The sequence below is a fragment of the Bombina bombina genome, chromosome 4 (genome assembly GCF_027579735.1).
Source record: "Bombina bombina isolate aBomBom1 chromosome 4, aBomBom1.pri, whole genome shotgun sequence".
NCBI lineage: Eukaryota > Metazoa > Chordata > Amphibia > Anura > Bombinatoridae > Bombina > Bombina bombina.
The window spans coordinates 614,615,662-614,643,659 of NC_069502.1; the positions used below are offsets into that span (position 1 = coordinate 614,615,662).

The 27,998-nt window shown below is 37.1% G+C and overlaps 1 protein-coding gene and 1 non-coding gene across 2 annotated transcripts in view; one reads left to right on the forward strand and one right to left on the reverse strand.

Moving 5' to 3' along the window:
* LOC128657701 (coiled-coil domain-containing protein 162-like) overlaps positions 1 to 27,998 on the forward strand; it is a 110,462-nt gene that overhangs the window by 79,314 nt on the left and 3,150 nt on the right. Inside the window, exons 13-16 of the mRNA XM_053712104.1 lie at positions 1,309 to 1,518; positions 15,566 to 15,683; positions 21,746 to 21,802; positions 22,341 to 22,471. Coding sequence (XP_053568079.1) covers positions 1,309 to 1,518; positions 15,566 to 15,683; positions 21,746 to 21,802; positions 22,341 to 22,471 — 516 coding nt within the window. The remainder of the gene's footprint in view (positions 1 to 1,308; positions 1,519 to 15,565; positions 15,684 to 21,745; positions 21,803 to 22,340; positions 22,472 to 27,998) is intronic.
* On the reverse strand, positions 1,036 to 1,148 carry LOC128658545 (U5 spliceosomal RNA). Its single transcript, XR_008402226.1, has one exon. It is a non-coding gene; the product is annotated as a U5 spliceosomal RNA (small nuclear RNA).

The following is a 27,998-nucleotide window of genomic DNA, read 5'->3' on the forward strand; positions in this document are numbered from 1 at the left end:
CTATGGAGGAAATGTGATAAAAGAAGAAAAATTTCCGCCCTAGGTATTAACAGTCTGGCATCGCATCTTAGGTCTCTTATAGTCCGTCGGGCTAGGAAGCCGTCATTTATGGCAAGAAGGCCGAAGTGGACACAGACAGGCCAGGTCTGTACAGAGAGGCTTACCCCACGCCAGATCTACCTGAGCAAGCTTGCCGCGTGGTGTATTTATTGGAGAATAGCTCCGCTTGATCAATCTGCCGCAAAGATGATACAGAGAGACCTCCACAGCTACCCGGGTCAGCCCAACACAGAGAAGCCTCCTCAATTCGGCTCCCAGGCACGGCGCTCAACCGTCCCCTTGTCGCCACCGCAAAGCTCACCCTCAACTCACGGGAGCCGCCATCCACCGCCCTCAGCAAGCAGACCGCAGCTCTCCATTCCGGGGCCCAATCATTCCTCTCATGTAGCTGCAAGTAGCGTTCCGGTTCTGCAAGCAGGCCTGTGGTGTCACCGGAACAATCTCCGGTAGCAGTAGCTAGTATTCGTTCTCTCCCGGGTTGGACAGATACAGGAGGGGAGATTCTTAGAAAAATCTGCATGGCGCCGGGCTGCACACTGGAAGCCTCCTCTTCCATCTTAGTAAGCTAGAGTTGTCTGTTGCCTGAGCGTTCTGCTTCCACCCTCGCAATGAGGCAGTAAAATCTGCTAAGTATCAGACGTTCATGCTCAGCAAACAGGGCCTGTATTTCATTGTAAATGCCGTCTCCAATGCTGGCATTAGGGCAGCCAATGTGGATATGTGGGCTAAATTCTTTTAATTAGGTTCACCACTAGAGTTCTTTGTTATATTTCGTTGCATAGGGCAAACTCCTAGAAAGTCCCAGTATTATTTTGTAAAATAAATATAAAAAAAACACTAATAAACATGAAATAGAATGTGATGTTGTCCGGAGCCTCTGCAATACCTTCATTATGTATTTTGAAAGTAGATTGTACATTAAATACAATTTGTCAAAGTGAACATTATAAGAACTTTGAATGTTTTATTTTGTTTAGCTCTGCATGTGGCAGAGCCTCAAAAAATTCATTACTCATGATTGTTCCTCTCCACGGAAATCATTAGTAAAAGGCGAACGATTTTTTCGATCTGAAGAGAAACCAGAGTATGAATATTAACATATACTTAGATACCGTTAAGCAGACAGATATAATAGCACATGCTACTATGACAGCATTGGGCACAGCTGTTATTAGGTGTCGGTCACATGTGGTACTTCATGTAAATTTGGTTCCGCTACTTTATGACTTTTTTTGTCTTGGTCAATAGAAACAGTTAATGAATGAATCTGAGCACAAATACTCTCAGGAGATTCGGAGCAGAGAGCAGCTTGACAGGATAAAGTCTGCCAGCATGGACAGATTGTTGGAAAACATGGAGGAGAAAGAGCACAGGCTTCGGTCTCTGGCCGAGGAAGCAGAGAGATCCTCAAAAATGGGACACATGCAGCAATCTAAAATAAAAAAAGAAGTGAAGCAGGTAATATACATACGTGCTTGTATTTACCATTTATATATACACAGTACATGTGAAAATAAACAGCAGATTTTCCTACAAAAACCGTACAGAAGTTAAACAAACAAACTGTATAATGACAAACTTTGTAGTGATGAACTGTATCTTATGGGTTCTTTATGTGCAACTCCAAATGCTTCCTCAATGGTGTAAAATGATATAGCTCTCTATAGCTTTTATAAAGAATCGTCAATAGGCAATATTACTTATTAATGCCTTATATACACAGACACCTGCTTTTTGTGAAGTGATTTACTAAATAGTTTCCTTTTATTTTAGAATAACACTGATAACTATTAATTATCTGTTATGCCTCTTGGAGTAAGATAATCTTACATTAAAATAATTGGGTGGGGTTTTGCATCTAAAACAGGACATTTTATAACGTATAGCAGTTTATTTTAAAACAGATGTTTCCATACTGTGTAGAGAAAAAAAACATTTTTTTTTGTTATGGCTTTGAGGTGCGTCAGGGCTATTGCTCCCCATCCCACAGACCCCTGCCCTAGAATATACACTGACCCCAATAATTCCTTTATCATTTCCCACAAAAACCCTGCTACAGTGTTATAACCATTGTTTGCCCAAAACATCTATTGGCAAACTTGTATTGATTATGTATATCCTTGGTGATCATTGGTGTGTGCTCTGTGAAAGGAAGGGTGAAGTCATTTAAGTGTGTCATTGCTGTTATTTAAAGGGACATTAAACCCCAAAAATGTTCTTTAATGATTCATATAGCACATGCAGTTTTAAATAACTTTACAATTTACTTCTGTTATCTATTTTGCTTTGCTCTCTTGGTATTCTTTGTTTAAAAGGATACCTAGATAGACTCAGGAGCAACAACACACAACTGGAAGCTAGCTGCTGATTGGTGAATGCACATATATGCCTCTTGTTATTGGCTTACCAGTTGTGTTCTTCTAGCTCTGAGTAGTGCTTTGCTACTCGTTCAAAAATTTCATAGTAGAAGAAATTGGAAAGTTGCTTAAAACTGTATTCTATGGGGCCGATTTATCAAGCTCCGTATGGAGCTTAATGCCCCGCTGCTCTATAGCTTGTCTGCCTGCTCTGAGGCCGCGGACAGAAATCAACCCGATTTAAATACGATCGGGTTGATTGACACCCACTGCTAGCGGCCGATTGGCCGCAAATCTGCAGGGGGCGGCATTGCACCAGCAGTTCACATTTATTGATGTGCAGCGGACATGATACGCCACATTGTATCATGTCCGCTCGCACTATGATAAATATGCCCTTATATCTGATTCATGAAAAAATAATTGTGTTTCATGTTCCTTTAAGTTACATTTTGATTTGAGTCTTATAGGTTTTGAGAAATGAAAATTTTAAAATGCTGTTGTTACCTAAATATAGAGAACCACATCTGGTTTTATTTAACAAAAACCTTTACACAATAACTTGTGTATTTTATTGCATTTGCTACTAAAATGTAAAGTTAATTATATTTTTTATACAAATCCCCAAATTATAGGGTTTAAAACCACTGACGGAGAGTTTTCTCCTCTATGGTTGATTTGTTTAGAATTGTGTAACAAATCATTGGCTTTGTACAAATACTCGCTATTATGTTAAGCCCTTCTAAGATCTTTATTTTTAGGAACACAATTTTGAGCTGCAGGAAATTGTGACCACAGCCTTTAAACTAATACTTTAATCAAAACAAGATATTGCAAAGTGCGCAACAACCACCACATACCTTTGTAAGCTGTCCCACTATCAACTTACGCAAAGTTTTAATAAGATTTACTAAAATGTTTCATTGTTTAAATAAGTAGCTGTATTGTTATATGATTTCAAACTCTGTATAAATTAAATATTATACTAAATCATTTAACGTAACATTGTAGTGGAAAAATTACATGTCCTAATTTGCTAAAACGCATTGATAAAGCCCTGCTTGGGAGCCGAAGATAACTGCTGGTTCCAAGCATAAAAAAGACAGTGAGCCAATTGGCAACTACAGCTGCCCAACCCTGCCAATCACCGGTTGTGTTTAGCTTGGGAGCTTCAGTGATTGCGGGTCCAGAGCAGGACATTACCTATGTAGGGGTTAAAAACTCAGGCCCGATGATCGAAAATGCTGCAAGGCAGTGATATATTCAAATATTCCAAGCAGCATTGGCACCGATATTGGGGATTTAAAGTAAAGGATCCCTATACCGCCACCCCCCCCCCCCAAAGCAAACTACCCCTATACTACTTAACTACCTAACCCCACCTCTAAGCTAAAACCCCTAAGTTACAAAATATAATAAACACTAAATTTTCAAAAATGCAGTTACTGCCCAACATATACGAAAATGTACCGATTAGTAAGATTTTAACCCTGGGAAATATGAGTATGTAAAGGAGAGATATCCAATTTTGTTACTGTCACAGCTAATGTTCAGCTAATGCTCAATAGAAGCTCTATCCCAGCCTTTCAAATCTGCTCACAATTTCCTTCTGTTACTGCTCAGCATATATCAAGATGTACCCGGTACTGAGATTACAAGCAAGTGCTTTGTATAAAATTAACCCTGATCCAGCTTTTAATCTTGCAGTCAGCAATTTTGTTGTGATGTTACTACTTAGCATATATCAAGATGTACCCAGTACTACAGTTCCTATGAGGTGTTGTGTGGATACGAAAAAAGCAAATACTCCAAAAACCACAAAAAGTAAGCAATGGGGGTAACTCTCTTGATGGATGTCAAATATAGCAACCATAGTATATCCGCCAATGCCCAGCTTTTACTCCAGCTACTCACTGTGGCTTTTTAATGGAATTAGTACCTGCAGTCTACCAAGACTGATGAAATTTCCCCTAAGGGTTGTGTATATATATATATAGACAAAATACTTCAGATACAGTAATGATGTACTGAGTTGTCCTCAGCTTGCCTTATGAGGAACCGTTTTCATCCATTGAATTAGTAACCAGACACAAAATTATGTGGCAGTGGCAGTAAGCGAATAGTAGGAGCACACACTGGTCTTATTAAAAAGTATATATATTTCACTATACAGTCGAAAGTGAGTTATAACTGAACCTTGCTTTCCCCTTATTTTCCCCCTGCGCCTCTTATTCTCCCCTGTGCCCAAGGCTACTGCCCGCTTCGCCCACCCCTAAAATTGGCCCTGGGTGTCAGCCATGTTTGTCTCGCCACCTTTTCAGTAGCAAGACTTTACAGTGTGAGGCAGGTAGTGTAGGTGTAGTTACAGTTAGGTCACACAGGCATTATTTGAAGTCTTCCGACACAGAAACTGTGTTTGGTTTCAGTGAGCACACTGTTTGTGCGGTGTAGGAACACTTGCAGAAAGTGCCGGCAAGCGGCAATGTCGGTGATGTTTAGCTGTTGTAGCGCTCCCCATTATGTCCTATAGGAGACACATCACCAAGATTTAGAAAATCTCAATGCTTTATATATTGGGGCCACAGAATTCCACACTGAACAGTGAGTATGTCATTTTTGCACTACAATGTCCCTTTAAAACATTGTCCATGTTTGCTATGGTAACAAACTCTCACTCTGATGTTAGCATACTCACAGGCATCTGGATTACCATGTCACATCTATTTTGTTTCTTTTCTTGCAAAAAAACATAATTTATGTAAGAACTTACCTGATAAATTCATTTCTTTCATATTGGCAAGAGTCCATGAGCTAGTGACATATGGGATATACAATCCTACCAGGAGGGGCAAAGTTTCCAAACCTCAAAATGCCTATAAATACACCCCTCACCACACCCACAATTCAGTTTAATGAATAGCCAAGCAGTGGGGTGATAAAGAAAGGAGTAGAAAGCATCAACAAAGGAAATTTGGAAATAATTGTGCTTTATACAAAAAAATCATAACCACCATAAAAAGGGGTGGGCCTCATGGATTCTTGCCAATATGAAAGAAATTAATTTATCAGGTAAGTTCTTACATAAATTATGTTTCCTTTCATGTAATTGGCAAGAGTCCATGAGCTAGTGACATATGGGATATCAATACCCAAGATGTGGAGTCTTCCACTCAAGAGTCACTAGAGAGGGAGGGAATAAAAACAGCCATATTCCGCTGAAAAAATTAATCCACAACCCAAAAAAGAAAAAGTTTATTTCATTTTTGAAAGAAAAAAACTTAAAACAAAAGCAGAAGAATCAAACTGAAACAGCTGCCTGAAGAACTTTTCTACCAAAAACTGCTTCTGAAGAAGCAAATACATCAAAACGGTAGAATTTAGTAAATGTATGCAAAGAGGACCAAGTCGCCGCTTTGCAAATCTGATCAACTGAAACTTCATTCTTAAAAGCCCACAAAGTGGAGACTGATCTAGTAGAATGAGCTGTAATTCTCTGAGGCGGGCCTGACCCGACTCCAAATAAGCTTGATGAATCAAAAGTTTCAACCAAGAAGCCAAGGAAATAGCAGAAGCCTTCTGACCTTTCCTAGGACCAGAAAATAAAACAAATAGACTGGAAGTCTTCCTGAAATCTTTAGTAGCTTCCACATAATATTTCAAAGCTCTTACCACATCCAAAGAATTTAAGGATCTTTCCAAAGAATTCTTAGGATTAGGACACAAGGAAGGGACAACAATTTCTCTATTAATGTTGTTAGAATTCACAACCTTAGGTAAAAATTGAAAAGAAGTCAGCAAAACTGCCTTATCCTGATGAAAAATCAGAAAAGGAGACTCACAAGAAAGAGCAGATAGCTCAGAAACTCTTCTAGCAGAAGAGATAGCCAAAAGGAACAACACTTTCCAAGAAAGTAGTTTAATGTCCAAAGAATGCATAGGCTCAAATGGAGGAGCCTGTAAAGCCTTCAGAAGCAAATTAAGACTCCAAGGAGGAGAAATTGATCTAATGACAGGCTTAATATGAACTAAAGCCTGTACAAAACAGTGAATATCAGGAAGTATAGCAATCTTTCTGTGAAATAAAACAGAAAGAGCGGAAATTTGACCTTTCAAGGAACTTGCAGACAAACCCTTATCCAAACCATCCTGAAGGAACTGTAAAATTCTAGGAATTCTAAAAGAATGCCAGGAGAATTTATGAGAAGAACACCATGAAATGTAAGTCTTCCAAACTCTATAATAAATCTTTCTAGAGACAGATTTACGAGCTTGTAACATAGTATTAATCACTGAGTCAGAGAAACCTCTATGACTTAGAACTAAGCGTTCAATTTCCATACCTTCAAATTTAATGATTTGAGATCCTGATGGAAAAACGGACCTTGAGATAGTAGGTCCGGCAGTAACGGAAGTGGCCAAGGCGGGCAACTGGACATCCGAACCAGATCCGCATACCAAAACCTGTGTGGCCATGCTGGAGCCACCAGCAACACAAAAGACTGTTCCATGATGATTTTGGAGATCACTCTTGGAAGGAGAACTAGAGGCGGGAAGATGTAAACAGGATGATAACACCAAGGAAGTGTCAGTGCATCCACTGCTTCCACCTGAACATCCCTGGACCTGGACAGGTATCTGGGAAGTTTCTTGTTTAGATGAGAGGCCATGAGATCTATCTCTGGAAGACCCCACATCTGAACAATCTGAGAAAACACATCTGGATGGAGAGACCACTCCCCTGGATGTAAAGTCTGGCGGCTGAGATAATCCGCCTCCCAATTGTCTACACCTGGGATATGCACTGCAGAGATTAGACAGGAGCTGGATTCCGCCCAAGCAAGTATCCGAGATACTTCTTTCATAGCTTGGGGACTGTGAGTCCCACCCTGATGATTGACATAAGCCACAGTTGTGATATTGTCTGTCTGAAAACAAATGAACGGTTCTCTCTTTAGCAGAGGCCAAAACTGAAGAGCCCTGAGAATTGCACGGAGTTCTAAAACATTTATTGGTAATCTCGCCTCTTGAGATTTCCAAACCCCTTGTGCTGTCAGAGATCCCCAAACAGCTCCCCAAGCTGAAAGACTCGCATCTGTTGAGATCACAGTCCAGGTTGGCTGAACAAAAGAAGCCCCTTGAACCAAACAATGGTGATCTATCCACCATGTCAGAGAGTGTCGTACATTGGGATTCAAGGATATCAATTGTGATATCTTTGTATAATCCCTGCACCATTGATTTAGCATGCAAAGCTGTAGAGGTCTCATGTGAAAACGAGCAAAGGGGATCGCGTCCGATGCTGCAGTCATGAGACCTAAAACTTCCATGCACATAGCCACTGAAGGGAATGACTGAGACTGAAGGTGCCGGCATGCTGCGACCAATTTAAACGTCTCTTGTCTGTTAGAGACAGAGTCATGGACACTGAATCTATCTGGAAGCCTAAAAAGGTGACCCTTGTCTGAGGAATCATGAAACTTTTTGGTAAATTAATCCTCCAACCATGTTTCTGAAGAAACAACACTAGTTGATTCGTGTGAGATTCTGCAGTATGTAAAGACTGAGCTAGTACCAAGATATCGTCCAAATAAGGAAACACCGCAATACCCTGTTCTCTGATTAGAGATAGTAGGGTACCCAGAACCTTTGAAAAGATTCTTGGAGCTGTTGCTAGGCCAAATGGAAGAGCAACAAATTGGTAATGCTTGTCTAGAAAAGAGAATCTCAGAAACTGATAGTGTCCTGGATGAATCAGAATATGAAGGTGTGCATCCTGCAAGTCTATTGTGGACATATAATGTCCTTACTGAACAAAAGGCAGAATAGTCCTTATAGTCACCATCTTGAAAGTTGGTACTCTTACATAACGATTCAAAATGTTCAGATCCAGAACTGGTCTGAATAAATTTTCTTTCTTTGGTACAATGAATAGGTTTGAATAGAACCCCAAACCTTGTTCCTGAGGAGGAACTGGCATGATTACCCCTGAAGACTCCAGGTCTAAAACACACTTCAGAAAAGCCTGAGCTTTTACTGGATTTACATGCGTGAGAGAAAAAATCTTCTCACAGGAGGTCTTACTTTGAATCCTATTCCATACCCTTGAGAGACAATGCTCTGAATCCAATGATTTTGGACAGATTTTATCCAAAAATCCTTGAAAAACCTTAATCTGCCCCCTACCAGATGAGCTAGAATGAGGGCCGCACCTTCATGCGGACTTAGGGGCAGACTTTGGTTTCCTAAATGGCTTGGATTTATTCCAATTTGAGGAAGGCTTCCAATTGGAAGCAGATTCCTTGGGAGGAGGATTGAGTTTTTGTTCCTTATTCTGATGAAAGGAACGAAAACGGTTAGAAGCCTTAGATTTACCCTTAGGTTTTTTATCCTGAGGCAGAAAAACTCCTTATTCTCCAGTGATAGTTGAAATAATAGAATCCAACTGAGAACCAAATAAATTATTACCTTGGAAAGAAAGAGATAGTAATCTAGATTTAAATCAGCATTCCAAGATTTAAGCCACAAAGCTCTTCTAGCTAATACAGCTAAAGACATTGATCTAACATCAATTTTGATAATATCAAAAATGGCATCACAAATAAAATGATTAGCATGTTGCAGTAAGCGAGTAATGCTAGATATGTCAGGATCCAATTCTCGTTGCGCTAAATTCTCCAACCAAAAAGTTGAGGCAGCCGCAACATCAGCCAAAGAAATAACAGGTCTGAGAAGTTGACCTGAATATAAATAGGCCTTCCTTACATAAGATTCAAGCTTCCTATCTAAAGGATCCTTAAAGGAAGTACTATCTTCCATAGGAATAGTGGTACGTTTAGCAAGAGTAGAAATAGCCCCATCAACTTTGGGGATTTTTTCCCAAAACTCTATAGATTTTGCTGGTAAAGGATACAATTTTTTAAACCTTGAAGAAGGAATAAAAGAAGTACCTGGATTATTCCATTCCCTAGAAATCATATCAGAAATAGCCTCAGGAATAGGAAAAACCCCTGGGGAAACCACAAGAGGTTTAAAAACAGCATTTAAACGTTTATTAGACTGAACGTCAATAGGACTGGTTACCTCAATATCCAAAGTAATTAGCACTTCTTTTAATAAAGAACGCATATACTCTATTTTAAATAAATAAGTAGATTTGTCAGTGTCAATGTCTGAGGAAGGATCTTCTGAATCAGATAGATCCTCATGAGAAGAGGATAAATTATTATGTTGCTGGTCATTTTAAATTTCATCAGCTAAATGAGAAGTTTTAAAAGACCTTTTACGTTTATTAGAAGGTGGCAATGCAGACAAAGCCTTCAGAATAGAATCAGAAACAAATTCTTTAAAATTTACAGGTATATCATGTACATTAGAAGTTGAAGGAACTGCAACTGGCAATGTACTATTACTGATGGAAACACTATCTGCATGTAAAAGTTTATCATGACAACTATTACAAATGACATTTGGTGGAATAATTTCTACACTTTTACAACAAATTCACTTAGCTTTGGTAGAACCAATGTCAGGCAGCAATGTTCCAGCAGAAACTTCTGAGGTCTGAGGCAGGATCAGATTGGGACATCTTGCTCAATGTAAGAGAAAAAACAACATATAAAGCAAAATTATCTATTTTCCTTATATGACAGTTTCAGGAATGGGAAAAAATGCAAAAGCATAGGCCTCTGATAGAGAAAAAAGCAAGAGGCAAACATCAATGGGGTATTGAAATAATGAAAAAAATTTGGCACCAAGTATGACGCACAACGTAACGTAAACTTTTTTGGTGCCAAAAATAACCGGAAATGACACACTTGTGTCACTAATGACGCCGCCATGTGTCATACGTGACGCCGGAAATGACGAAGTTGCGTCATAAACTTATTTTTTCACGCCAAAAATATTTTCGCACCAAGAATGACGCAATAAAGCTTAGCATTTGACGCACCCGCGGGCCTAATACCCGCAATAGCAAAAAGTAGTTAATTGAAAAAAAGACTAAACCCCAGGTAAGAAATACATTTCTTAAAATGTTTAAATTCCCCAAATATGAAACTGACAGTCTGCTGAAGGAAATACATGAACCTGACTCATGGCAAATATAAGTACAATACATATATTTAGAACTTTATATAAATGCATAAAGTGCCAAACCATAGCTGAGGTGTCTCAAGTAATAAAAAACATACTTACCAAAAAAACACCCATCCACATATAGCAGATAGCCAAACCAGTACTAAAACAGTTATCAGTAGAGGTAATGGTAAATTGAGAGTATATTGTCGATCTGAAAAGGGAGGTAGGAGAGGAATCTCTACGACCGATAACAGAGAACCTATGAAATAGACCCCCGTTAGGGAAATCATCGTATTCAAATAAGTAATACTCCCTTCACGTCCCTCTGACATTCGCTGTACTCTGAGAGGAATCAGGCTTCAACAATGCTGAGAAGCGCATATCCACGTAGAAATCTTAGCACAAACTTACTTCACCACCTCCATAGGAGGCATAGTTTGTAAAACTGAATTGTGGGTGTGGTGAGGGGTATATTTATAGGCATTTTGAGGTTTGGGAAACTTTGCCCCTCCTGGTAGGATTGTATATCCCATATGTCACTAGCTCATGGACTCTTGCCAATTACATGAAAGAAATTACCCTTCCTGTTTGTTTACAACTAAGGAGTTTTCATTGGTAGGATTATGCTTTGCTGTGATATTTCTTTCACTTATCTCTGATAAATGTTTTGTACCTAAGTCTGCTAGTTCTAAGATATGTTCCCAGAAGACATATAAATGTAGAACTGAATAAAATATAATGATTTGACTGTCAATATCCTTAGAATCTTTTTAGGGGTGCAAAATGTATATGTCTCAAATATGTATGCATAGATTTATATACATACAAATATTTGTTTGTGCATATATATATATATATATATATATATATATATATATATATATATGTACAGTATACAACAGAAGTGAGTACACACCTGGGCTATATCACTTAAATATCAAATTATTCAAAATTGTATCACCTTTCAATAATTGTTTTATTTCTAAGTTGACAAGTAGAGTATTTCCTATTATAAACAATCAAAAACAAATACTTTAGGGCCTGTATTGAAAATACAGGCCCCAAAGTAGAAACGTAATTCAACAAAAGTGAATACACCTGTGGTCACTGACACACAAGTTAGATCACTAAAACACAAATCTGCAATATTAAACTTTGCTAAACAACATGAAAAGCCTGATGAATACTGGGAGCACATTATTTGGTAAGATGGCCAAGACCAAGATACAATTTTTCAGGTCAGATGGGGTGCAGCATGTTTGGTGTGAACCTGGTCAGGATTATTACAGTGAATGCATAGTCCCAACAGTGAATCATGGAGGAGGGAGTGTGACGATATGGGGCTGCATGACTGCAAAAGGTGTTGGGGAGATGACATTTATCGATGGCACCATGAATGCCTGGGATATACCAAAATACTGGCTGACAAAATGACTCCCAGTCTCCAGAAGTTTAGAAGAGGACGAATATTCCAGCATGATAATGATCCAAAGCACACTGCCAAAATCACAAAGGAGTTTCTAAAGGAGAAACAAGTGAAAACTATGACCTGGCCAAGTATGTCACCTGACTTGAATCCAGAAGAACACATTTGGGGTATTTTAAAGAGAATGGTAAAGCAACACAACCCCTCCAGCAAATAGCAGCTGAAAAAAATGATCTCTGAAGAAGGGCAGAACATCTCTCCAGAAATTTGTACAACACTGGTTTCCTCCATGCCAAGGAGGATTGAGTCTGTCATCAAAAATAAAGGTGGCCATGAAAAGTATTGAAAAAAATAAAATATTTGAATCTCAGTAATGAAAGGTGCACTGACTTTTGTTGCATTGATTTCCTGCTTCGGGCCGGTATTTTTAATATAGAAGTAAATCTAAATTGTTAGTTTTTAATTTTACATAAGAGCAAAAACCCTACTGTAAAACCTAGACGTAATGCAGTTACTGTTAGGTTATACAACTTTGAATTATTTGACTTTTAAGTGATATTGCACTGGGGTGTACTCACTTCTGTTGTATACTTTGTATATGTGTATATATATATATATATATATATATATATATATATATATATATATACATAAATGCATGTAATTACATTTACAAATGTATCAATTACTTTTATATATACACAATATGATATTCAGTGAAATATGTGGTTGTAAAAGAAAAAGGAAGCCTTTGTACAGTTTAATAAGACTAAAAGTGTGCTTTTAAGATTTCTGATTCAGTCAGAATTAAAAATTGGTATATGTAAAAGAAAACAAAGGCATGGTAAGCATATAAATGTATTACTAAAATAAGTAAAAAATAGATCATGTATAAGAGAGCAGATATTTAGAAGGAGATTTTGACATGTAGGAATATTGACATTTGACCATTTTTCACACTATTAGATTCATAAACTAAGATACATTCACAATAGCCTGTAAAAATAAAATTGAATATAGTTCTCTGTGAATATTCTCAGAAACATTTTGGGATGTGGAGTTCAAAACTGTGTATGTGTTAATCAGATTGCAATAATATCAGACATATGAAGATGGATACTATAAATGCTCTAAAGGTAATTTTTATCTGGAGTGCTGTGAATCTCATTAAGGAGAGATCCGTAATTGTCTTTATATGAACGAGACACACTTAAATGGACATAATACTCATATGCTAAATCACTTGAAAGTGATGCAGCATAACTGCAAAAAGCTGACAAGAAAATATCACGTGAAAATCTCTGTGTACCTCAGAATTTCTTCAGCTTACCAGAGTAAGTGCTGTGTAAACAGTTGTACTTTAGCTGCTGTCCAGTTGAAAAAAAAGAAAGAAAAAAAGCCAATCCTTAAAGTGAATGTAAAGTCAGTCTCTCACGTGAACGCTACAGTAATTGTCATTAAAAAAAAAGCATTACTTTGTTTGTCCAGAAATTTACCTTTTTAGCCGTCCATTTTCATTATTGTTCCTCCGCCTGCCATTTTTGCTGTTTGAGTGGCAGTTTCTGATGATTTCTCTAGACCAATCATTAATTCCCCCGGGGGGACAAACCCCTTTTCCAAAACGTCACTTGCTCCTAATGCGCATGCAGTAAAGCTGAAATCTTCTACTCAGCTTAGATGCGCGTTCACGCGTTGCGCATGCGCTATAGCCATATTTTAGGAAATAGAAAATTATACAACGATCGTCTATGGCCAGGTAAGTAGCCAACGTAGTAGATCAGAATAAAAAAAAATGTTATACTTCGTAATTCTTATTTAAAATGGCAAATACAATTTATAAGCATATAACAAAAGAACTCGACGGGAGTGAGCTTGGAGACTACGTATAGAGCGGGTGGGACCGCTCTATACGTCACACTGAGGAGAAGTAGGAAGTAGTGGCTTGGAGGAGTTGGGATTAAAAAATGGCAGCAAATTAGTAATAGAAATATATACATAAACATTTTTTATTTTTTTTTAAATAAAGTGGCGGTTTATCTTATAGAAACAAAGGGGATAATTAGGAGACATCACAACAATAAAAATTAACATTCACTTTAAAATCTATGAGATTTCATAGAACTTACTTAAACTGAATAGGAAAATAACATAACTGTGCCTGCACATGACAGATGCACACTCCCTAGCTTGTCCTGGGACAAGTATCCTGACTGGCTGCTTAAAGTCTGAATACTTAGGAAATTTGAGGTAAAATATCTTCCTTTTTTAAATAGAGATGTTCAGGTGAAATTTTCTAGTCAGCTTTTTACAGATATGTTGCATCAGTTTCAAGTGCTTCAATATTTGGGTATCATGGCCCTTTAAATCACAATATAGTGCTTAGTAAAACTAAATAAACTGTTGGTTTCTCTCCAGTTTTTCATAACCAGGCCCTTAGTCAGAAATGAATAGGGGTGAATGTAAAAAAAGAACAACAAGGTTAGGGTATTCATATAAATGTACCTACAGTAAATCAGAAAAATAAGACAATGTAGAAAATAGCAGGTATTTGGAGGGAGATTAAGACATGGACTGTTGGTATTTTACTGTTTTACACACAATTAGATTCATACGCTGTATTGCTTTCGGCAGATACATTAGACTAAATTGAAGGCCATTATGTGAATCACAGAGAGGACAAAATGGTTTGCAGTGATCAGGGTTGGAGTTTGAGTAGATTAAAATAAAATTGCTATTATTAGGGGGCTTTTGCAGTTCACATGAATCAAACAGGAAAGGGTCAGAACAATGTCATCTAGCTGGAGCAATCCATTCAGTGTTGAAACATTTGAAGAAAGAAACAGAATTCCAAGTCAAATAACCTTCTTCTTTTGCCGCTGAACAAGTAAGATAGAAACAGAAGATAAGCAAAGGGTGATAGTAGAAGGAACAAGAAGAGGGGGCAGCAAGTGCAGCTATTAAATGAAATCAAGTAGGCAGCACAAACCCTGAATACATTTCTGCTCAATAACTACTGCAAATAATTTATCAGCATAGTCACGATGCCTGGAGAAAGAAATACACCGGATAACAGTGTAATTTTATCATGCTGTTTTCTGACCACTTGAATGCTAAATATATAAGTTGGAATTAAAATGTGTGGTTCTACTGAAATCCCCATGTTGTTATGATAATGATATTATGATAAAGGTCTAACTGTATTCTCAGGGCTTATCCACTTAACCCTTTAGTAGCTGGTAACCCCTTCAGCTGCTTGATGGGCATCATTAGTTACAGCACAAAGCTACAGCCATTGTGAAGTGGGCTTTATAGTCCATTAAGCCATTTCATTGGCTGAGCAGTAGTGCTCAGTGGCTGTGTTACATTAAACTAATGTAAGCACACTCTGGTGTAAAGATTTGATAAGCAAATTGATCATTTTTCATAATGGCAGAGGAAACAGACGCCATAGCTGAAACTATGTCTAATAATGACTGGATGGAGTCTGTAAAGTAACTGTCAGAAACAATTATGTCAGACTCAAATATGTTTTTACATCTGATTAGTTTATTGGATACATTATAAAACAAGTTTTTTGAGAACACATGCTTATGTTTTTGAATGTGCAATTTATTTGTCTTTTATTCAAATTTCATTTATGGTCTAGATAAAATGTCAGCTGATGCAGGAGCGCAGTTTGAAACTGGATGCCTTTCAGCGAGTAGATGAACTACAGACTCAGGTGTATGATTTGGAAACACCATCATTAGGCAACTCGCCCACAGGTGAAGTTTACTGTGATATATTACAACTCTGGTTCCAAAGTCAATAAGGCTGTTCTGTCATATAGCAGAAGTCAGAAAAGAAATAATTTTGTATAATTTAACCACTTCCATGGCTCTGTGTTCAAGGGAGCTCTTTGTTTATTTTCTAAAAGCAAATCTTTCCCACTAGATATTATATCTCTGCTGCTGAGCACTGTATTGCAGAGGATGCAATTTAACAAAATGTGCAGTTTTTTTAAATTGCAGTCCAGGTATACACCCGTTGAAAACCCCAGTCTTCATTGATGTGCCAATCAGAGAAGATATATAAATGCGCTTGAGCACTGCTTCAAACAGTATTTGTGAATCACTGGATACAAATGTTCTATCTAATCTCTTCAGCTTCACTATCTTCACTAGATTCTACAATTTCCACTTCCTTTATTATTTTGTTCAGCAGATTCACTAAAGAATGGAGCGATCAGTAAGCCATAGTGAAAGGTAAAATACCTAGATAAAACATGAAATAGAGAAACTTACACCTAGATTTAGAGTTTTGCGTTAGCCGTCAAAACCAGCGTTAGGGGCTCCTAACGCTGGTTTTGGGCTACCGCTGGTATTTAGAGTCGTGTAGGTAAGGGTCTAATGCTCACTTTCCAGCCGCGACTTTTCCATACCGCAGATCCCCCTACGCCATTTGCGTATCTTATCTTTTCAATGGGATCTTTCTAACGCCGGTATTTAGAGTCTTGGCTGGAGTGAGAGTTAGAACTCTAACGACAAAACTCCAGCCGCAGAAAAAAGCCAGGAGTTAAGAGCTTTTTGGGCTAACGCCGGTTCATAAAGCTCTTAACTACTGTGCTCTAAAGTACACTAACACCCATAAACTACCTATGCACCCCTAAACCGAGGCCCCCCCCACATCCCCGCCACTCTATTAATTTTTTTTAACCCCTAATCTGCCGACCGCACACCGCCGCCACCTACATTATCCCTATGTACCCCTAATCTGCTGCCCCTAACACCGCCGACCCCTATATTATATTTATTAACCCCTAATCTGCCGCCCCCAACGTCGCCGCCACCTACCTACAATTATTAACCCCTAATCTGCCGACCGGACCTCACCGCTACTATAATAAAGTTATTAACCCCTAATCCGCCTCACTCCTGCCTCAATAACCCTATAATAAATAGTATTAACCCCTAATCTGCCCTCCCTAACATCACCGACACCTAACTTCAAGTATTAACCCCTAATCTGCCGACCGGACCTCACCGCTACTCTAATAAATTTATTAACCCCTAAAGCTAAGTCTAACCCTAACACTAACACCCGCCTAAATCAAATATAATTTATATCTAACAAAATAAATTAACTTGTATTAAATAAATTATTCCTATTTAAAGCTAAATACTTACCTGTAAAATAAACCCTAATATAGCTACAATATAAATAATAATTATATTGTAGCTATTTTAGGATTAATATTTATTTTACAGGCAACTTTGTATTTATTTTAACCAGGTACAATAGCTATTAAATAGTTAATAACTATTTAATAGCTACCTAGTTAAAATAATTACAAAATTACCTTTAAAATAAATCCTAACCTAAGTTACAATTAAACCTAACACTACACTATCAATAAATTAATTAAATAAAATACCTACAATTATCTACAATTAAACCTAACACTACACTATCAATAAATTAATTACATACAAATACCTACAAATAAATACAATTAAATAAACTAACTAAAGTACAAAAAATAAAAAAAGCTAAGTTACAAAAAATAAAAAAATAATTTACAAACATTAGAAAAAGATTACAACAATTTTAAGCTAATTACACCTACTCTAAGCCCCCTAATAAAATAACAAAGCCCCCCAAAATAAAAAAATTCCCTACCCTATTCTAAAATACAAATAGAAAAGCTCTTTTACCTTACCAGCCCTTAAAAGGGCCTTTTGCGGGGCATGCCCCAAAGAATTCTGCTCTTTTGCCTGTAAAAAAAAAACATACAATACCCCCCCAACATTACAACCCACCACCCACATACCCCTAATCTAACCCAAACCCCCCTTAAATAAACCTAACACTAAGCCCCTGAAAATCTTCCTACCTTATCTTCACCACGCCGGGTATCACCGGTCTGTCCACAAGAAACTCCGAAGTCTTCATCCAAGCCCAAGCTGGGGCTGAAGAGATCCATCATTGGGCTGAAGTCTTGATCCAAGCGCGGGCTGAAGAGATCCATCATCCGGCTGAAGTCTTCTATCAAGCGGCATCTTCAATCTTCTTTCTTCCGGATCCATCTTCATACCGCCGACGCGGAACATCCATCCTGCCCGACGACTTCCCGACGAATGATGGTTCCTTTAAGGGACGTCATCCAAGATGGCGTCCCTCGAATTCCGATTGGCTGATAGGATTCTATCAGCCAATCGGAATTAAGGTAGGAAAATTCTGATTGGCTGATGGAATCAGCCAATCAGATTCAAGTTCAATCCGATTGGCTCATCCGATTAATTTATTGATAGTGTAGTGTTAGGTTTAATTGTAGATAATTGTAGGTATTTTATTTAATTAATTTATTGATAGTGTAGTGTTAGGTTTTATTGTAACTTAGGTTAGGATTTATTTTATAGGTAATTTTGTAATTATTTTAACTAGGTAGCTATTAAATAGTTATTAACTATTTAATAGCTATTGTACCTAATTAAAATAAATATTCCTATTTAAAGCTAAATACTAAAGCTAAATAAATATTCCTATTTAAAGCTAAATACTTACCTGTAAAATAAACCCTAATATAGCTACAATATAACGAATAATTACATTGTAGCTATTTTAGGATTAATATTTATTTTACAGGCAACTTTGTATTTATTTTTACCAGGTACAATAGCTATTAAATAGTTAATAACTATTTAATAGCTACCTAGTTAAAATAATTGCAAAATTACCTATAAAATAAATCCTAACCTAAGTTACAATTAAACCTAACACTACACTATCAATAAATTAATTAAATAAAATACCTACAATTATCTACAATTAAACCTAACACTACACTATCAATAAATTAATCGGATGAGCCAATCGGATTGAACTTGAATCTGATTGGCTGATTCCATCAGCCAATCAGAATTTTCCTACCTTAATTCCGATTGGCTGATAGAATCCTATCAGCCAATCGGAATTCGAGGGACGCCATCTTGGATGACGTCCCTTAAAGGAACCATCATTCGTCGGGAAGTCGTCGGGCAGGATGGATGTTCCGCGTCGGCGGGATGAAGATGGATCCGGAAGAAAGAAGATTGATAGAAGACTTCAGCCGGATGATGGATCTCTTCAGCCCGCGCTTGGATCAAGACTTCAGCCCAATGATGGATCTCTTCAGCCCCAGCTTGGGCTTGGATGAAGACTTCGGAGTTTCTTGTGGACAGATCGGTGATACCCGGCGTGGTGAAGATAAGGTAGGAAGATTTTCAGGGGCTTAGTGTTAGGTTTATTTAAGGGGGGTTTGGGTTAGATTAGGGGTATGTGGGTGGTGGGTTGTAATGTTGGGGGGGGTATTGTATGTTTTTTTTTACAGGCAAAAGAGCAGAATTCTTTGGGGCATGCCCCGCAAAAGGCCCTTTTAAGGGCTGGTAAGGTAAAATAGCTTTTCTATTTGTATTTTAGAATAGGGTAGGGAATTTTTTTATTTTGGGGGCTTTGTTATTTTATTAGGGGGCTTAGAGTAGGTGTAATTAGCTTAAAATTGTTGTAATCTTTTTCTAATGTTTGTAAATTATTTTTTTATTTTTTGTAACTTAGCTTTTTTTATTTTTTGTACTTTAGTTAGTTTATTTAATTGTATTTATTTGTAGGTATTTGTATGTAATTAATTTATTGATAGTGTAGTGTTAGGTTTAATTGTAGATACTTGTAGGTATTTTATTTAATTAATTTATTGATAGTGTAGTGTTAGGTTTAATTGTAACTTAGGTTAGGATTTATTTTAAAGGTAATTTTGTAATTATTTTAACTAGGTAGCTATTAAATAGTTATTAACTATTTAATAGCTATTGTACCTGGTTAAAATAAATACAAAGTTGCCTGTAAAATAAATATTAATCCTAAAATAGCTACAATATAATTATTATTTATATTGTAGCTATATTAGGGTTTATTTTACAGGTAAGTATTTAGCTTTAAATAGGAATAATTTATTTAATACGAGTTAATTTATTTTGTTAGATATAAATTATATTTGATTTAGGGGGGTGTTAGTGTTAGGGTTAGACTTAGCTTTAGGGGTTAATAAATTTATTAGAGTAGCGGTGAGGTCCGGTCGGCAGATTAGGGGTTAATACTTGAAGTTAGGTGTCGGTGATGTTAGGGAGGGCAGATTAGGGGTTAATACTATTTATTATAGGGTTATTGAGGCGGGAGTGAGGCGGATTAGGGGTTAATAACTTTATTATAGTAGTGGTGAGTTCCGGTCGGCAGATTAGGGGTTAATAAGTGTAGGTAGGTGGCGGCGACGTTGGGGGCGGCAGATTAGGGGTTAATAAATATAATATAGGGGTCGGCGGTGTTAGGGGCAGCAGATTAGGGGTACATAGGGATAACATAGGTGGCGGCGGTGTACGGAGCGGCAGATTAGGGGTTAAAAAAATATGCAGGGGTCAGCGATAGTGGGGGCGGCAGATTAGGGGTTAATAAGTGTAAGGCTAGGGGTGTTTAGACTCGGGGTACATGTTAGGGTGTTAGGTGCAGATTAAGGAAGTGTTTCCCCATAGGAAACAATGGGGCTGCGTTAGGAGCTGAACGCTGCTTTTTTGCAGGTGTTAAGTTTTTTTCAGCTCAAACAGCCCCATTGTTTCCTATGGGGGAATCGTGCACGTTTTTGGAGCTGGCCGCGTCCGTAACCACCGCTGGTATTGAGAGTTGCAGTGGAACCAGTTGGCCGCAGAACTCTAAATCTAGCGGATGGTTTGCTGAGTTATATTTTAGGAAATAATGTCTGGTTTGTTTTTACTTACCTTATTCATATTATACTGAATTTAATTTTGTTTTTCATTTTCTTTTAAAGAGATTTGGTTAACTAAATAAACTCTAAATTACCAGATTACCTTAATGAGTTGGCCATATTGTGAGGTGCCACAGAGGCACAGCAGAGGGTTGAAACCATACAGATGTCATATTTGTACTATGCAAGATAGCACAAAATATATTTTGGCATAACCCATTATTAAATACGTTTATATTAAATAAAAAAATAACAAGAGTGAGTGAAGGTGAAGTCTTGGATGACTGAGGTATAGCAGCATTACTATAACTTTAGAAATAATTCAATCAAATTAATTTGGTTACAGCAAGTTTACTGATAGCAAAGATGTATTACATAACAAGCATAGGATGATGAGATAATGTAATAATAATTTAGTACATTTCTCTTCATGTGAAACATTACTGCAGCTCACTGCAATACAGAAAGAAAATTCAAATTTAATTTGAATGCTGTGACTTAATATTTACAGGAAATTGATAACCAAATTGCTTTGAACAGTGTCCATAGTACATATTCATTATGGGTAAACAATATTTTTCCTTGATCATACTATTATTATATAGACTCCTGGTGAAGCAAACAAGATAAGATATTTAAGTTTCAAGTTTAAAAAAAGTAATATTATACACCAGTGTCTATTCCTTTGATGTGGAATCCGTTTATTTACTGTGTATAAACTATTGCTTTTCAGATATCTGTATGAAATAGCTTTCATAATATGAACATTATCCTCCAAAGCGAATTTTATTCTAGATCCACTGAACATTAACCAGAGTTTAACAACATGAGTTTAATGGGAAACATGGACAACCACAGCACATTGTATTATATGTATCCACATTATCAGGGACTTTCTAGTATTGTTTTTATGGGTATTGCTATCTTGCAAAGCAAGCAAATCATAAAACTATAAAAAAGTAATAATATTGTTTGATTAAGCAATACCAATATTTTAGTATGAAGCATAGCATCGTACAGCTGACAACTACATTTTTTTAATAATTTCGTCTTTAGTTCTGAGAAAGAAATCAGCCTCGTTATTATCCCGGTGTGCAAGAAGTGCTACAACAGGTAATGAGTTGAATTTAGGTTAACAAGACATACTGTAAAAATTTCTAGTGTCCAGTTTAGCATATCTAGTGTTTTTATTGCTTAGAAATAAACTCAATATAATAATTAATGTAATGTGTTAAATGTGTCAGCTACCAATATATTTTAATCAGATTCTTTTTTTACCATTTTACCTGGGAAAGGTTTATAAAGGTTGGTACAGTAATTTTCACTGTAGCTTTGCCTAAAAATCATCAAATTGAAAAAGTTGTATTGAAAAGTATAAATGTTTCATCTTAAAAATTTCTGAACCAGTTTACTTCAAATTCTGTAGTGACTGCCAATGCATGGTAGACTGACAAATTCAGGCAAATTTGTTGCACAGACTCAAAGTATGGGTCAACATGACAGATATAAAATAGCAAATGCAGTGTAACAAGTGCCCAACCTATTTTTCTTTCAATAGATTTAATAATGTGTTATTGCTAGCTGTTCCTCACAGAATCAACCTTATGAGTTACTAGATTCAGAGCCAGTGAATTTATTGTCTTTGCTTTAGTATCTTCATCTTGGACTACAGCCCCGGTTAATATGGACCCAGAAGCCTTTGGGGAATACCTGCAATATTATTCACCTGCAGAAATCAAAGAAAGTGACCAAGTGGAAAGAAGGATACAGAGGCCAAAAACTGTAAGATATAATTTGATGTAACAATACAGTCTTTTCTGTTCCTTCGTTAAACTAGCTGAACATTTTCCTAAAAAGTCATATAAACAACCTCAACTTTCCCTCTGTTTTTAGAGATACAAAAAGCGATGTTTAGGGCACCAGGCCTGCATGATTAAGGGCCTGGTGCCCAAAACATTGCTTTTTGTATGACCCTGATGTATTGTAAATAAAAGTATTTTATTCTACAAGATGCTGTGGTTGATTGAATTCCTCCAGTTTGGAAGTAAAAGTCTGCAATCATCACTAGAGAACAATAACTAAATAAGCATTTCTTCCATACAGGTGGTGATAGTCCAAAATCTATTACTCCAGGGAATTACTCTCCCTGGCCACTAGGAGGAGGCAAAGATTCCCAAACCCCAAGAGCCCTATAACCTTTACACCTCTATGGTAACTAGTCTTGTCTTTGCCTCCACTGGAGGTAGGTGAAGAATGTAGGTGCTCCAGATCTCTCTATGAGAGGGGTCTCAGACTGAGTTGAGGGCCAATTTACCCCTCAGAGTGCTGCTGTTTGAGAGAGGGATGTTAGTCACAAGCCTGCCACAGGTGTTGCAGGGACATGTCCTTTGCATCCTCCTTTTGGGACGTTGGTATACTCTTATACAATTTCCTCTGCTGTTATATTTCAGCACTGGTTTGGCTTTCTACTGGTTTCTGTTCTATCTCCAGTAGTTGGGTTCCTATGGGTAAGTATGTTTCCTGTTATTATTATGTAATTCATATAAGCCTGTTGGGCTATGATGTATTTATAATTATTATACTATATGGCCTGAGGACAATGTTATGTATTAATTTATTTCATGGCTCTTTAAATTTTCTTAAGGTTCTATTCCCCTTTAAATTCTAATTTTTTCTTTTTTCATGCGAGTATCCTATCATCACGTTAGCGCGCTTCAGCTTGTTTGATTTGAGCATGTTGGTTTGCGCATAATAGCCGGGATAGTGCACATAGACCAATCTGGTTAGCACACGCATATTTTTGCTGTGCTTTTGGCCTTATTTTTACACTTTGTGCGCAGGTTCCTTCTTTAGTTTTTAGCGCAATGTGAGATGTATAGTGCGCTTATTTTCATTTTCTATGTTGGGTTAGTGCTCTAAGGCCTAGCTGCTCTTGTTTAACATTTTACAGCTTTTTTGGGGGGGAGAATATAGCCTTATTTTTGTATGTTTCTACTTATTTGTAGATTCTAATCTATCAGTTGTGCAATCCTTTTTTAAATGTTATTATGCATTATAATCAAACTAATGCTGTTCCTGTTCTTGCTTCTAAACGTGTCTGCCCTACTACTGTTTCTACTTTGCCTAGGCATACTACTATTCCTTTGGAAGACAGTACTTATTTTAAGGATCATATGGACAGAAAATTGGAATCCTTTCATCGGAGGGATTTTCAGCAAGTAGTTGTTTTTTTTTAGGCCTGCAGTAAGCATTTCCTATGTGGCTTTTCTGTTTGGCTGGATAATCATGCTGAGCAGTTTGTGGATGATGGTTCTGCATGTAAAGATTTTAAAAACCTAACATCCCACTCTTGCACAAACACAATCGCATATTCTCATTTGCGCTAACTAGACATGAAAATATGAATATTTCACATTCCAATTTTCTGCACATAATAGAATATGTTCTATTTATTCATAAATAAATATTTTGACATATATCTGATGGTATTTTGGTATAATATATATTTATACCTATATATATAGATGATTATATATAGGTATAGATATATAGAGATATATATAGGAATATTTATAGAAATACTTATAATATTCTGCTATGTGCACAACTTTGGAATGTATAATATTTAAAGTAAATACATAAAACCTTTATTAAATTTGAATATTGCATAAATATGCTTTTACATGTTTTCATCTACTTAACAGCAAATGGCTCCAATGCACTTTTATATATGTCTATATACTGTATGCATACATATGTATTTATGTGTTTATATGTGTATATATATCTGTAAATACATATATACACATATAAATACATATGTATGCATGTGTGTATATATATATATATATATATATATATATATATATATATATATATATAATGTATATTTATGTATCTCAATGTTAAAGACCTTTGTCTGCCCTGAGATCATCTATCTTTGAGCCTTTATAACTTTTGTGTGCAATATTTTTATTTTTTTTTAGTAATTTTTATGAGATGGTGTTATTATGAGTGAAAGTGTACTTTGTAATGTATTTTTTATGTATTTTGTGACACTTTTTAGTTTCTCAAAATTTGTGGTAATCATTCTAGCGTAAATTGCGATTGCGCTTATATGATCATGTTTACTTTCAACTCGTAATACTAGAATTAAGCCAATGAGCGCAAACCCTCACGATATACCCCTTATCGCTCGGGCGCAAACATCTGCACTTTACTCTGAATCTAGCCCATGGTGTCTAAATCCAGATTTATATCTCTTTCTTTTCAGGGAAACATATTGTTTGGATTTGGGTTAGATTCTATAATTTCTACTGTAACTGATGGTATGGGAGCTTTTCTACCTCAGGACAAGAAGTTTAAGGCTAAATAAAAAGCTCCTAATTGTTTCCGTTCCTTTCCTTAGAACAAGGAACATAAATGTAATTCCTCCTCTCAGAAACAAGGGTCTTCCAGTTCTGCATGGAAGCCAAGTTCAAACTGGAACAGATCTAAGCAGCCTAAAAAACCTGCTCCAGATACCAAGTTAGCATGAATGTGGGGCCCCAATCCAGATATTCTGGTAGGGGGAAGATTACTCCTTTTTCAGAAGGTTTGGTCCAGTCTGTTCAGGATCCCTGTGTTCAGAATATTGTCTCTCAGGGTTACCAAATAGGACTCCCAGAGGAAGATTTCTTTTGTCTCATGTTCTAAAGGCTCATTTGAAAGCACAAGCTTTCTTTGAGTCTGTCCTGGATCTGGAATCTATAAGATTCATAGTTCCAGTTCTAATTTTGAAACAGGGGTTGGGCTTATATTCAAAATTCTTCAATGTTCCAAAGAAAAAGGGACTTTCAGACCAGTTCTGTATTTAAAGTCACTGAACAAGTTTCTTAGAGTTTCTACTTTCAAGATGGAAACTATTCAGACTATTCCGACTAGGATGCTTATCTTCATGTTCCTATTCACAGAGATCATTATCCATTTCTGAGGTTTGCTTTTCTAGACAAACATTTTCAGTTTGTTGTACTTCCATTTTGTCGGGTTACTGCTCCAAGGATATTTTCAAAGGTTCTGGGTACCCTCTTGGCAGCGATAAGAGTCCAGGGTATTTCAGTTTTTCCTTACCTGGATGATCTCTTGGTCCAAGCTCCATCTTTTCATTTAGCAGTATCTCAAACCCACAGACTTGTGTTGTTTGTTCAGCAGCATGGTTGGAATATCAATTTTCCAGAGTTCTTTTGTTCCTCAATTAAGAGTCTCTATGAGACTATCTTTCACCGAACTAAGAAGGTTGAAGCAGCTTGTTCACATGTTCAGTCTGTTCCATGCCCTTCAGAAACCCTTTGTATGGAAGTTTTAAGCCTAACGATTGCCGCATCAGATGCTATTCCATTTGCTTTGTTTCACATGAGGCCTCTTCAGCTTTGCATGCTTCGGTAATGGTGCAGGGATCATACTCGGCTTTCTAAGAAAATCCATTTGGATTCCAAAAAAAGACAGTTTCTTCTTTTGTTCGTCCTATCTGGACTGTGACTCACACGACTGGGAAACAGTCATACCTTGTTACATTTTGTTTAATTAAAAAAATAGTAGGAAAAAAAAGGGGGGGAGAGTTGTTCTGTACATGAAAGAAAATATTAAAGTAACTGAAATTGTAGAAACAAATCACATTGTCAGACTAATCTAATTGATTTATTTGACCATGTAAATAAATTAATAGACCAGGGAGGAGCCGTAGATGTTGCATATCTAGACTTTAGCAAAGCATCTGACACTGTCCCACACAACAAACTTATTCACAAAATGTATTGCCTTGGAGTAGATGCTAAGATTGTTAAGTGGGTAGAATGCTGGCTTAAAGATAGACGACAGAGGGTTTCAATGAATGGAGTACATTCAAATAAGGTGTCAGTTACTAGTGGTGTTCCCCAAGGGTCAGTTCTTGGGCCTGTTTTGTTTAACATGTTCATAAGTGATATTTGAAGTGGGTTTAAGGGGAAGGTTTGCTTGTTTGCTGATGATACAAACATTTGTAACATAGTTGATGTTCCAGGAGTGGTCGATCAAATGAACAGTAAAACTAGAGGACTGGTCAAATAAATGGAATCTGAAATTTAATATTACCAAGAGCAAAATTATGCATATAAGATCCAAAAACCCAAGGCCAATTATAGTATCAATGGTACATTACTGACTGTAACTAAAGAAGAAAGGAACTTGGGAATTATTTTTTATGATGATTTAAAATTTGGTACACAATGCAGTAGTGCAGCCAGTAAGGCCAGTCGAATACTTGGTTGCATTGGGAGAGGTATTAGTAGCAGAAATAGCAAGGTTCTTATGCCACTTTACAGATCATTAGTTAGACCAAATCTGGAATGCTGTGTACAGTTCTGGAGATCATATCTTCAAAAAGATCTAAATAAATTAGAAGCTGTCCAAAAGAGGGCTACTAAAATGGTACATGGTCTAAAATATAAAGCATACAAAGAAAGACTCCATGATCTAAATATGTATAGTTTAGAGGATAGAAGGTGACATGATAGAAACCTTCAAATATATGAAGGGATTTAAAAAGTAGAAGCTGAAAGCATTTTCCACAAAAAATAAATGCCAAAACAAGGGGTCACAATCTTAAGTTAGAGGGTAGCAGATTCATGAGAAATGTGGGGAAGCATTTTTTTACAGAAAGGGTGGTGGATTCATTGAATAAACTTCCATTTGAGGGGCATATTTATCAAGCTCTGTATGGAGCTTGATGCCCAGTGTTTCTGGTGAGCCTTCGGGCTCTCCGGAAACACAAGTTATGAAGCAGCGGTCTAAAGACCTGTCTGCCTGCTCTGAGGCGGCGGACAGACATTACCAGAAATAAACCTGATCGAATACGATCGGGTTGTTTGACACCCCCTGCTAGCGGCCGAATGACCGCGAATCTGCAGGGGGCGGCATTGCACCAGCAGTTCACAAGAACTGCTGGTGCAATGATAAATGCTGAGAGGGTATGCTGTCTGCATTTACCGATGTGCAGCGGATATGATCTGCAATATCGGATCATGTCCACTCGCACAATGATAATTCGGCCCCAAAGACTGTAAAGGAATTAAAAAAAAAATGCCTGGGACATGCATAAGGCAATCCTAAGAAAAAAGTAACATGTAATATGGGTAGACTTGATGGGCCTTTTTGGTTCGTATCTACCGTCAAATTCTATGTTTCTATGTGATCACGACAGATGCAAGTCTTTCAGGTTGGGGTGCAGTCTGGGGGTCTCAGAGAGCAGAGAAAGTTTGGGCTACTTTAGAGGCAAGATTACCAATAAATGCTT